This window comes from Lactuca virosa, chromosome 1 (genome assembly GCF_052849685.1).
Source record: "Lactuca virosa cultivar CGN04683 chromosome 1, Lactuca_virosa_CGN04683_v6, whole genome shotgun sequence".
Lineage (NCBI taxonomy): Eukaryota > Viridiplantae > Streptophyta > Magnoliopsida > Asterales > Asteraceae > Lactuca > Lactuca virosa.
Genome location: NC_136426.1, coordinates 257,356,421 through 257,367,905, shown reverse-complemented (window position 1 = coordinate 257,367,905; position 11,485 = coordinate 257,356,421). Strand labels below are relative to the sequence as shown.

The 11,485-nt window shown below is 31.4% G+C and overlaps 1 protein-coding gene across 14 annotated transcripts; it reads right to left on the bottom strand.

The window, feature by feature from the left end:
* Positions 1–310: 310 nt before the first annotated feature.
* On the bottom strand, positions 311–11,172 carry LOC145166289 (ARM repeat superfamily protein). 14 transcript variants are annotated; one of them, XM_079085267.1, is made up of 31 exons: positions 11,030–11,172; positions 10,867–10,941; positions 10,134–10,223; positions 9,532–9,829; positions 9,300–9,460; positions 8,811–8,876; positions 8,520–8,637; positions 8,301–8,410; positions 7,745–7,840; positions 7,523–7,646; positions 6,667–6,734; positions 6,512–6,598; positions 6,192–6,344; positions 6,019–6,114; positions 5,865–5,924; positions 5,645–5,763; positions 5,460–5,547; positions 5,088–5,192; positions 4,719–4,823; positions 4,586–4,638; positions 4,415–4,478; positions 3,726–3,860; positions 3,522–3,634; positions 3,322–3,415; positions 2,274–2,493; positions 2,060–2,190; positions 1,832–1,978; positions 1,617–1,745; positions 1,435–1,533; positions 1,053–1,091; positions 311–727 (listed from the first exon to the last, which is right to left on the bottom strand). In XM_079085267.1, exons 4-31 carry the CDS (start codon positions 9,770–9,772, stop codon positions 590–592), a joined length of 3,159 nt encoding a protein of 1,052 aa, XP_078941393.1. In that variant the 5' UTR covers positions 9,773–9,829; positions 10,134–10,223; positions 10,867–10,941; positions 11,030–11,172; the 3' UTR covers positions 311–589. The 14 variants fall into 14 exon arrangements, with proteins under 14 accessions (XP_078941393.1, XP_078941413.1, XP_078941358.1 ...); XM_079085287.1 differs by having other exon boundaries at positions 10,887–10,941; XM_079085232.1 differs by having other exon boundaries at positions 10,134–10,941.
* Positions 11,173–11,485: the final 313 nt, after the last annotated feature.

Below are 11,485 nucleotides of genomic sequence, written 5' to 3'. Positions count from 1 at the left end.
TCGTTCATCTCATCCTTTTGCTTCTTCTTTATGACCTATTTTTTAGCACTAGGTTGAGCAATATTAATGCTTTTTTCCTCCTATAATTCTTTTTTGCAGGTGGTCAGTTTTACTTGTAATTAAGCCTATATATGGCCACTTTTGTTGTACGTTATATACACACCTCTATTTTTATCCACTTGCAGTTTACCTACCGAAGCTGAAAATCAACTTTGCATTTTTTTTTTATATGTTGGGTTAACTATGACGAGAATTTTAACCATGGTTTAAAAAATGAGTCCCGTCTTTTTTTAATCTTAACCATCCATCATTCAACAATATGATATATGATACAATCTCAAACTAGTTTTTTATCCCATTTTCCCATAATGTTATATGAGGGCTTTATGTACGTACCAAAGCTGGGTCCAAACAATAAACAACACTACTTACTTACTACATGACCTTCCTTGCAATGCAAACATCATTTCTGACATTTTTTTAATAATAATGTTTCTTTTTTCTTCTTCTATACACGTGATTGATTGATTGACACATGAAACCAAAACAAAACAAACCTAGGAGGAGATGAGACAAGACATGTTTGGTTTTACTTGACACGGAAGTCGTGTCTAAATATTGTCAAATTTTGTGTAAACTTGTCTCGGTTCTTGGAATCCAAGCTTCTTGAAATGTCCGCCATTAGTTTATCGAAGCATAATGACAGCCTCTGATGTTGATCCACTGGCTGCAATATCAAATACATCTCGTTGTTACTGATACTGATCCTGATATTGTTGTCAATGGGGAATAAAAAAAATGTAATTTTTGGCTCGATCAAAAAGGTGAAAGAACGTGGGACACAGACTTGCTCTTGATCTTACAAAAGACGAAAATGCCCTCCTCCTCGTCGTTGTCAAAAATAACCCTAGGAAACTTGTCTAGTCTCGTCCAGACCGGATGAGCTTTGTAAAGCTATTTTTGATGACGAGGACAAGAAGGGTATTTACGTCTTTTGCACAAAAGACAGATTAAGAAAATTCAGTACAAGTATAGAAAAGAAAAGTAGAAACCTGTGAGCCTAAAATATGAGCTTTCAGATCCAAAAATATCTGCACAATTTAATAGTGGTTAGTTGACTTACTTCAGTCAAAGATCAAATTACACCCAAATACACACACACATGTCATGTACCCAAGCTTGGGTGTTATAAAACACTACTCAAAACGACGTAGTTTTGAGTAAAAAAAAAAAAAATCACCCTCGTGTGGTTATTTTAGAATTAAGAGGGTGAGTTTTATTTTTATTCAAAACTAGGTCGTTTTAGGTGGCAAGAATAAAACTGTGAATAACAATCAGAAAAACATCATATGGTTAATGTATTCATGGGAATTTTAATTTTTATGTATGTATTAAAATTTAAAAGTAGAAGGAATAAAGTGGTAAATTAATGACCTGTTCATTGATTAGTATCAAACTGAGCATTGGTCTACTAAGGCTCCACTGATTCCCACAGTCTTCAAACAAAACAATCTCAAACAGCGTCTTCAGTATCTGCCAAGAGATTAAAGAAGGGTTAATTGGATGTAGAAAATAGCATTTTTCATTTTTCATTTTTTTAAAGAAAGTAGTTTTACTTCTGGGAACAATGTGGGGCCCTCTGCAATATGGCGAGCGAGGTTGACAGCAGCAGGTGAAGTTGCTGCCTCCGCAATGGTGATGTTGTTGAAATAGTAAGCAGCCAAATTATCAACTGCTGATGCAGCCTAACAAAACAAAAAGTAAGATTTTTATTTGTTTATTATTTATTTATAGACATTAATAAAGAAAAGTCGAAAATATAATAATATACCTGAGTGGAGATGCTAGTATCAAGGCCTTTTAATCCGGATTCAAGTGACCCAACTATATGCATGAAAGTGTTTGTATCAAGGTTCAACATGTAAACAATATGGCTGTTGAATAGAACCTCCAAAAATGCATAATATGCCTTTGTAAGCTACAAAACACACACAAAATAAGAATTAGCTCAAAAACAACATTAGATAATAAGTTAAAATTATTATTTTAAATACCATACCTTCCTGTAAGCCAAAATATCTGCTAAAGGAACTGATAGTGTCATTTTTAGAGAAATATCAAGTGCATCAGCAAGAGCTCTATCTCCATATAGTTCAAACACCCCAAAATTTACATAGTTTCCAGACAAGGCTGTCAATTATTATGAAACAAAACATCACAATCTCTTATTAAAATAAAAATAGATTAAAAAATGAAAGTATGTTGGTATGTACCCCTTGAAAGAACAGTCAATGCAATCCATATCCCTTTGTATTTGAAGGCATAGATATCAGCAGCATTAGGGAAAGTTAAGATTCTTGATCCATATGCAACAAGAAGCTTACTAACTTCTCTAAAAAGAAGGATCCCATTAGGAGAAGAGGAATCAAATGTTAAACGTTGAGCCTTGTTTAAAACAAATTCAGCCATAAATTTCAACAGTGGTGTAGTAACCTGCAAATTACAACTTATTTTGAGAAAATAATTGTTATAAATTGTGATTTCAACACATTACTTGAGATAACATTTGCCTTTGCTTTTGTTGTTTCAAGTTATTATATGATCATAAAATAATAAACTGCCAAATTTTGATCATAGAGCTAATAGATAAAATGACTAAAAAGACTTTCTATTGTTGAAGAATTTAAATGTATATTTTCTATCACAAATAATGTTTTTATATATAAATTTCAAAAAAAAAATGAGCAACTATAATATTCAATAAGTTTTTTTTCCAGATAAAATTATTAAAAAGACATATGGGCATTTGCTTAAATAATAATAAAAAAAAAAAGATGTGAATAAATAATTTCAATTTTTTTATGATAAATAAACATTTTGTTTTATAAATATATATATTTTTTAAAAATTGATCAGCTATATCTTTTTTCCAGATAAAACTACTAACAAAAAATATGGGCATTTTCTTAAATGAAAAAAAAGGTGAATAAATAATTTCAACTTTTTATCTTAAATAAACATTTTTGTTTCAGGCTTTCAGCTAATATGAAAGTAATTATCCAAAACTGACAATTTAAAAAAAAAATCACAAATTACAATGCTGTAATAAGAAAAAACAATAGGATGCTAAAAAAATCACTTGACCTACATTGTTATTTCTTGCATTTAAAACCCTTATATGGTAAATTACATGGTATGAATTTTAACAATCTATATAGGTGCATGACATGAATATTATATTAATTTGGATAACATGAGTACATCAAAATCAAAAATAGACAAAAAAAAACTTTTATTTAGAAAGAATATTTGTGAACTTACCTCAGGTGTGTCAGCCCAATGTGAGATGCCTTTTAAAAGGATTGGCATGTGAGCAGGATATAACCAATCAAACAAAAGTCCATATGTTCTTCGGCTGAAATTGATCAAATATAAATGCCATTTATAAATTATAACAATCCAATAATCAATATAAACACAACTGAAACTATCTAGTAAAAGAATGTTTATGAAATAATTACCTATTAGTAGCCATTGCAATTCCTCTTAAATCCCTCATTAATCCAATTAATGCATATTTTACAGTGTCAGTACGAAACATAGTATCAGGGATCGACTCCAAATTGATAAAAACCTATAAAAAAATAAAAACAATCATCAAACTATTGTTAAAAATTTATGATTTATGATTTATGATTTATGATTTATGAAAGTTGTGAAGCTACCTGTAATAGTGGATCCATTGAAGACTTGAATTTAACAGGGCTGTCTTCCATGAAAATTAACCAACCAATAGTGTAATAAAATGTTGTTCTACTACGTGAGCATCTATATTCATGCAAGAATGGAAAGTGTTCCCTCTACAAAAAAAAAATAATAATAAAATATAAAGAGTTTAATTAGAATCTATCAAAGGAATTAGAATCTGTTGTTTTCTGTTTGGTTTGCATATCTTTTAAAGAATTGGAGTGAAATGACCAAAATACCCTTTTATTGATTTTTTTTTGTAAATTATATAAAACGACATGATTTTTTCCAAGAAAAATCAGATAGAAAATTACTGTATATCTTTCCAAGGATTGGAATGTAAATTATGGAAAATGACCAATATTGATTTTTTTTGTAAATTATATAAAATGACATGATTTTTTCCAAGAAAATCAGATAGAAGAAAACTACTGTATATCTTCCAAAGGATTGGAATGTAAATTATGGAAAATGACCAAAATACCCTTTTATTGATTTTTTTGTAAAATTATATAAAATGACATGCTTTTTTCCAAGAAAAATCAGATAGAAAATTACTGTATATCTTTCAAAGGATTGGAATGTAAATCATGGAAAATGACCAAAATACCCTTTTACTGTTTTCTTTTTGTAAATTATATAGAAAAATCAGATAGAAGATAATTACTGTATGATTTGCAACAATGAATTTGACTGTGTCCAACTTCATAAGTAGCTTTCCTGATGAATATCTGCAAGAAAATTCATCCCATGGTTAAGAACTAATAACTAATAACATTTCCTATAGAAAACACACACACACACACACACACAAATATAAATCATAAACGGAACTAACCCAGATGCAAGTTCCAAAAACAGACTTAAGGTGTGACCAATAACTTCCTCACTCTGTACGTAAAAAATGGCAAATGAGAAATCGTATGAAATTTTCCAATATTGTTTAAAACAAGGGAGATTTTAGTAATTACCTCTGTGTAACACTTGAGGTTTGTTGCTATTTTTCCAACAATCAAATTTAACGCCTGAGTATGATCATTAAGTCCAAGCAGCTCAGATAGTCGACCATAAAGCTGCTGCAACAAAAATCGATAGCTTTTTAGTTGAACTGAAGAAATAGCAATGTACTTTCTCTACTTAATTTATTATAGCATCTTACTTTCATTTTTACTTTGAAGAATCTAATGTATAAATATAGATTTTTCAAAGTACAATGCCTTAATAAGATAAGGATTTGAAGAACAATGTTGTTATACAAAGAAATGAAAGTAGAATGACATAATACACAAATAAATGAAAGTACATTGCTATTTTGTTGCATGTATTTATTATTTCATTACCTTAGAAGAATGCATAGCTTGATCGCCTACATAAGACTTTCTGAAGTGTTGGAAGAAAGTCAAAATTGCTTGGTCAAGTCTCTGTTTGCTTAGTTCACCATATCTCTGCCATTAGATATTAGATTAATCCATCATCTTAAATTAATAAGTTCTTTATATAACTACTCATAAATAAATCATAGGTGATGTTCTTCTTGTTCCATTAAGTGATCTCTGAATAAAGATTTGTTTTGATTAATGATGTTCAGAGAATAATGGGGAAATGGAAGGAAAAAACAAATGAGGAAACATTTGTAAATAGTTAGGACTTAATGCATTAAGTCAAAAGAAAACAAGACTTTACTTCTAGTGAAAGGCATTTTACTGATTTACCTGACTATGTAATCCACTATCAGTGGCATTTATAATACGCAAAACACGAGCTGATAATTCTGCATCAATAGCTTCTTGGGAATCCGTGCTAAATTGAAAGAAAAGTATAAAAAATTACACATGATCAAATGACAAAAAAAACTATTTCAACAATGTAAAAAAAGAATATATTTAATTTGTGTTACCTGCAACCACTACACTGTTTAATCTTTAATATAGCTGCCACAATATGAACTATCCAAGCTAATTTAGCTTCAATGACAGATAGTTCATTTTTATCACTAATCTGATGCTGTGCCCTTTCCTATTATCCAGAAATCAAATATTAAACATCATGTCATAATTCATAATTCATAAATACCAATATTTACAGGAATGCCATTTCACATTTGAACTAAAACATACCGTATAGAGTTGTAGGATTGGCTCCAAAATGTTTATGATAAACAAACTACTTCTTTCATACTGAAATGCAGAAAAGATTTCGATTAAATATGACAATATGTATCATTCAAATTTCACACACTCACACACACACACACACATGTGACATGTTTACCTGAAATCTGCAAAGATATGGAAAGCACTCAAGTTGGTCTTGAAGAAGCTCCACATTGTCAAGAGGGTTTTCAGAGAGATCATCTTGAGGAGTAGCCTATAGTTCAAATTTTACACATTTAAACTTTCACTAATTTTAAAAAATATAAACTTCATGAATTATGTGTCACATACCTGTACAGAATCAAATCTTGATGTGATAAAACCTTCACTAATTTTGGGCACAAACTCATCAAGAAGACTAGGTGCATCAGCTTTCAAGTAGGGTACAGATGTCACTAATCTTGACCACAGCCCTAAAAGATAGTATACACTGCTACTAGCCCACTGTAAGAGGCATGAAATAAAGTAAACATATGTTGTTGCATTTAGTAAAGAAGTAAAGAAGAGAGTCTTATTTATTTATTACTAGAAAATAGTACAAAGAAGATTGTTATATGATTATTAATTTATTATATCATATTATCTGAAAGACTGAAATAGCAAAAGTCAACCTGCCATGACTGCAATGATTTCAAAGTAAACTCTGCAACCAAACGTATCCAATCACTGTAGCCTTCAACATTTACAAGTTCTGATAGCTGTAAGAATCATAAATAAGATCAAATTATTAAAAGAGATATATTTTATTGAAATTATTCAAAATTACCTGATAGTTTACTCTAAAACGTCCAAGAAGACGACAATACTCATGGTAATTATCATGATCAGCAAGACCTGATACAGGATTCACAAATAACCTTTTAGATTAGGTTGTTGAATAGAATCATAATTGTTGATATGGGACTATTTCCACATAAAAAGGGAATCTTTTGTTAAAGGGAGAATTTCATATATGCCCTTCTAAAATTCTTCGATTTAATTTCTTAATATCATATTTACCCTTCATAAACCTTCACAATATGTTGCCCAAATCCTTTTTTGCAATGTTTTTAATAGTTTATAATCATTTTTTATATATTAGAATTATTATATTAATTAAAAAAGTTAACCATATTGTCTCTACATCTATAATAATTGAATGTCTACTTCTAAATTGTTGGAATGTCAAACAAAATGTTTCATCTTCTGCCCTCTCCATGGAATGTATGCATTGATTGTTTAGTTTTTGTTGTTGTTGATTATTTTCATGTTGTAGATGGAGGGTAGTTTAGAATTTAGATATTACCATTGATTTTGATGTTTAAAAAGGGAATATATGATATTTTAATTTTTAAAAAGGGCATTTATGATCTTTTGATGTTTAAAAAGGGCATATACGATATTTTGAAAGTTTATGAAGATATTTAGAAATTAAGTTGGGCAAATATGATAATCTGATGTTTAATAAGGGTATATAAAAAAATTCTCCCTTGGTTAAAATAGAAGCAGAAGTGATGTTGGTTTCAAGAATCAAAGTCAATTTGCTATATGAAAAGATAATGAACTTGTATGACTAGAATTATCATTATCATTGATTAATAATTTAGTAATAATAACTAGAATTAAAAATTTTCAAAATGTACCTTGCCCTGCTTGTAGGATCTCTTTGGATCCAGTCATTAAATGGGCCAAGAACTTAGAACGTGCAGCATCATTTGAGAATAAAGATCGCCTTACTGAAGCCAATCTCACTAAGCATTCAAGAGCCTATAAAATACAACACCAAAGTAGAAAAAAGATTTCAATATTAAACAAACAAGCTAGAAATTCAGGAATATATTTGATAAACAAGAGAAATGACTCGCCTCTTTGGACAATGGAGGCTTTGTGATTGCATAGTAATCAAAAAATATTTGTAGTGTTGAAGGATCTTCTAAAACAGGCTTCCATCCAGATGGAATCTGCAAATGTTCATTCAAAATATTAGTGATAATGACATAAAAACCCTTAAGTTTCCAAGTGTTTGTCGGTTTTACCCTTTTGTAGATTTTAGGTTCATTAAAACCGGATGTTTGCAACTTTTTTTTTTCAATTTTACCCTTTGATTTATTAAAGCCCTTATGTTTGACAGAAATGCTCGGTTTTACCCTTTTTTCTGGTTCATAAAAGCCCTTAAGTTTGGTAGAAATTTTCAGTTTTACCGCATAAATTTGCAAAAAAGGTAAAATTGAAAAAAAAAAATTGCAAACTTGAGGCATTAATGGACCTAAAATACGACTTTGGGTAAAACCGACAAAAACTTGCAAACTTAAGGGTTTATATGGCATTTACGTAAAATATTAATAGGAAAAGAATGATTTAATCAAGTGTTCTTGTTCATATGTTAATCAAGATTCAAGTGTAGAAGACTAAAAGTCATACCTGAACAGTGCCAAATTCATCTGAGCTTTCATCAATTGATGTTCCAACAAAATCAAATGATAAACATTTTAATGCCAGAGTAAGTGCCAACTCAGGCAACCGGCTTCCAACTGCATGTATATAATTGTTTTTTTTTCTTTTAAAATGATTGTGAAATAGAAAGGTTGAATTTTTTTACCAAAATTGAAGTGAAAAAACTTAAAAACACTATCACATTACCATCGGTTTTCAGCTGTTGCAGTGAAGTAAGAGATATTTGGAAAACTTGAAAAAGACATTGATCCCTAAAGGAGCATGCAACTCTCCTATGATGTGTAGAAGGCAACCCCGGATTTGGCTGTGAAATCAGATGAAAAAAGAACAGGTAAGAATGAAAAGAAGTAGGAAGACAGATAATGATAAATCACAAAATTCCATCATGTAATGAAAAGTTATAAAAATATTGACTAAAAAGCCCAAATAAACGATTCTTCCAAGAAGTGATTAAGGAGCAGGAATATATTAACAAACCTGATTCATCTCACTAACAAGCTGATTTAGTATCTTTAAACCAATAGAACAATGTTCGGGTGATGCCTGATAAAAACAGCAACCATGTAAGTAAAGTCTTAATTCTTATGCATCAAGAAAAGATAAAATATGCATCTTAGGATAATAACAATAATACCAAATAAGTTATATAAAGAGCATTAAGATAAAAGGGATTTGCTAGTTGCTACTCAAAAAGTGCAACAGAAGACTCTGTAGCTTTGATTCTTGAAAATTTTCTGAATTCTTGGAAAGACTCTCGACTGATTCTAAAAACTATGAGGTAATCAAATGCCCTTTATTATTTATAACATAGATCAAAACTCGTAGTTTTTAGTTCAGTTTCTGTTCATTTTGTTTTTTGGGTGATGTGTAACATGGTTTTCTACAAAAATATATAAAAAAGTCACCACATAAGAAGAAAGAAGTGGAAGTTTATGCACATGAACTCTGAAGAACATAGGATACTACCTGGATCAAAAAATTTGTGGAGTCTTTGACTACATCTCTGAACCTATCATCATCAAACCAACCAAACTTTGTCACCCGACACAAGAGCTGGATTAAAGATCCGATCACATATGGCTGAAGTTCATGTCCCCTTTTTGCCAAATAGGTAATGATGTAGTTTCCTTCATTAGATGTCCACAAGTCAGGAAAGTTGTATTGATGTGTAAAAGAAGAAGGTTATAAGAGTAATTACTTATATCAAGACGCAGCTGCAGTGATAGTGTATGCTCAGTCACTTGCTTCAAAAGACTTGAACTAGCTAGCATCAATGCATAAGGAGTTGAAGCATTGTCCAATATGTATTGACACTGTGAAATGTAATCGGTATTTGCAGAAAAGACTTTAAGGGTGTTTTCAGCATGGGCTCTTTCAACTGAGTCTTGTGAATTGTAGAGTCTCTCACACAAAGCTTCCAGCTGTGCTAAGCTCTCCATTCTTGATTAGAATTGATGTTTTTCAGGTGTCAAGAACCAGCAAAATCCAATTTAGGTCTACAAAATATATGATAAGAAGAGGTCATGAATCCTGACAGAAAAAGATAAGAATGTAAGTGACTCAGTTAAAACAAATATAGATCACACACTTATTAACATAAAGTAAACCCATGTATCAGTAACAGAAAGAATCAAGATTTGGCCATATAAGCAAGAACTACAACTCTACAGCATATGAGTTGAACCAGATATTATAACATATATAGATGTTACATTGTTCATCATACAAGAAAGCATCTCTCATCGTCAAACTATTTCCTATTACATATGAGAGGTCAAAAAGAAAAAAGAAAAATAGTACATATATATAAAGGTTATGGAAAGAACGCTATGATTGAGAACCATGAGCTGATCATCACCAATCCGTGCTATCTATAAGACGTCAACAATCCTGTAAAAAGAAAATGAGCAAGAAGAAGATTAACTGCCATCAGGTGAACCGATATGGTTTAAAGAAACTAAAGGAGCATAAGTCAATTTCTTTTTGATCTTTTATATCTAATGTTCTCCGATCTCCATTTTGCAGTCTCACACATACATAAGTTCTCAATATGGATATAGGAAAGGACTCAATAAAACGGAAATGAGATATAGAATCTGTCTCCAAACAACTGCATACTCAAATCAAGACGAAACCGACGTCAATCTTGAGAGATTCGAACTAGTCGATTGAGAAACAGAGATCACACGAACATCGACACGAGGTAGCTCGTAAACCAAGACTACCCAACCCTCCTATCCGAATCCCCACCCCTACACCTAGTACAGCAGTTTACGAACACCTCTATAGCCCTAAAATATCAGGAAATTAGATCAAAACCGAATCAAAGTAATTCAATAACGTAACGTAAGAATCATCAAAACATGTCATTTTCATTCCCCCTAATCTTCTTCACATTACATCCATCCAACAGAAGAATTGTTTTCTGGTATGAACCGTGACAGATTCTTAACATGAAGAAACTCAAAAAGTTACAACACGATGCAGATGGATAGAACAAAAACAAAATCAGCTGAAGAAAATCATCATTTACACTGATCAGTGATCAAACACCTTTGCAACTTCTAGAATGAGGAATTTTTTTCCTCCAGCGGCACAAGAGATACCCCTGAGATCCAAATTGAGTAGATGAATGTAGAATGAATGGGATTAAATCGAAAAATTGCATAAAGAAATGCAGAAGGGGAGTGGCTTACGACTAAGAGGTAAGAGCAGAGAGTTTGGCTTGATAAATACTCCAATATAGAGATATAGAGAGACGAGACGAAGCCCAACAAAAGCCCTAGGTTTTCTCACCAATTCGATTCGAGTTTGCTGCTATGACCTCGGTCCCTGTATTCATGGATCACCGTAGAAAACGGAATACGTCTCATTATACGATCACGTTGACACGCTTAGACCCGACCGGCCCAAAACCTTCACCAATTAAAATCTATACAAAATTTACGCGATCGATCCTTTGGTTTTTCAAAATAGACGTAATTAGGATAATTATGGAAACATTTTTCCACTTGGTCCTTATGGTTTATAAAACCTGTCCACCAATACTTTTTTGCCAACACCGTCCATTTGAAGTTGTTAGTCATCCTAGGTGGCATCCCCTTGCCTACGCGGTTTGCCATGTCACTAGTTGAATAAGATTAATTGCTTAT

Excerpts from the sequence above, each read along its gene's own strand:
- LOC145166289 (XM_079085232.1), bottom strand. The coding sequence starts at position 9,772 with ATGGAGAGCTTAGCACAGCTGGAAGCTTTGTGTGAGAGACTCTACAAT. Across the intron at positions 9,461-9,531 it reads GCAGCTGCGTCTTGATATAA|GAAACTACATCATTACCTAT; the intron begins GTAATTACTCTT and ends CATCTAATGAAG. Across the intron at positions 2,494-3,321 it reads ATTGGGCTGACACACCTGAG|GTTACTACACCACTGTTGAA; the intron begins GTAAGTTCACAA and ends TGTAATTTGCAG.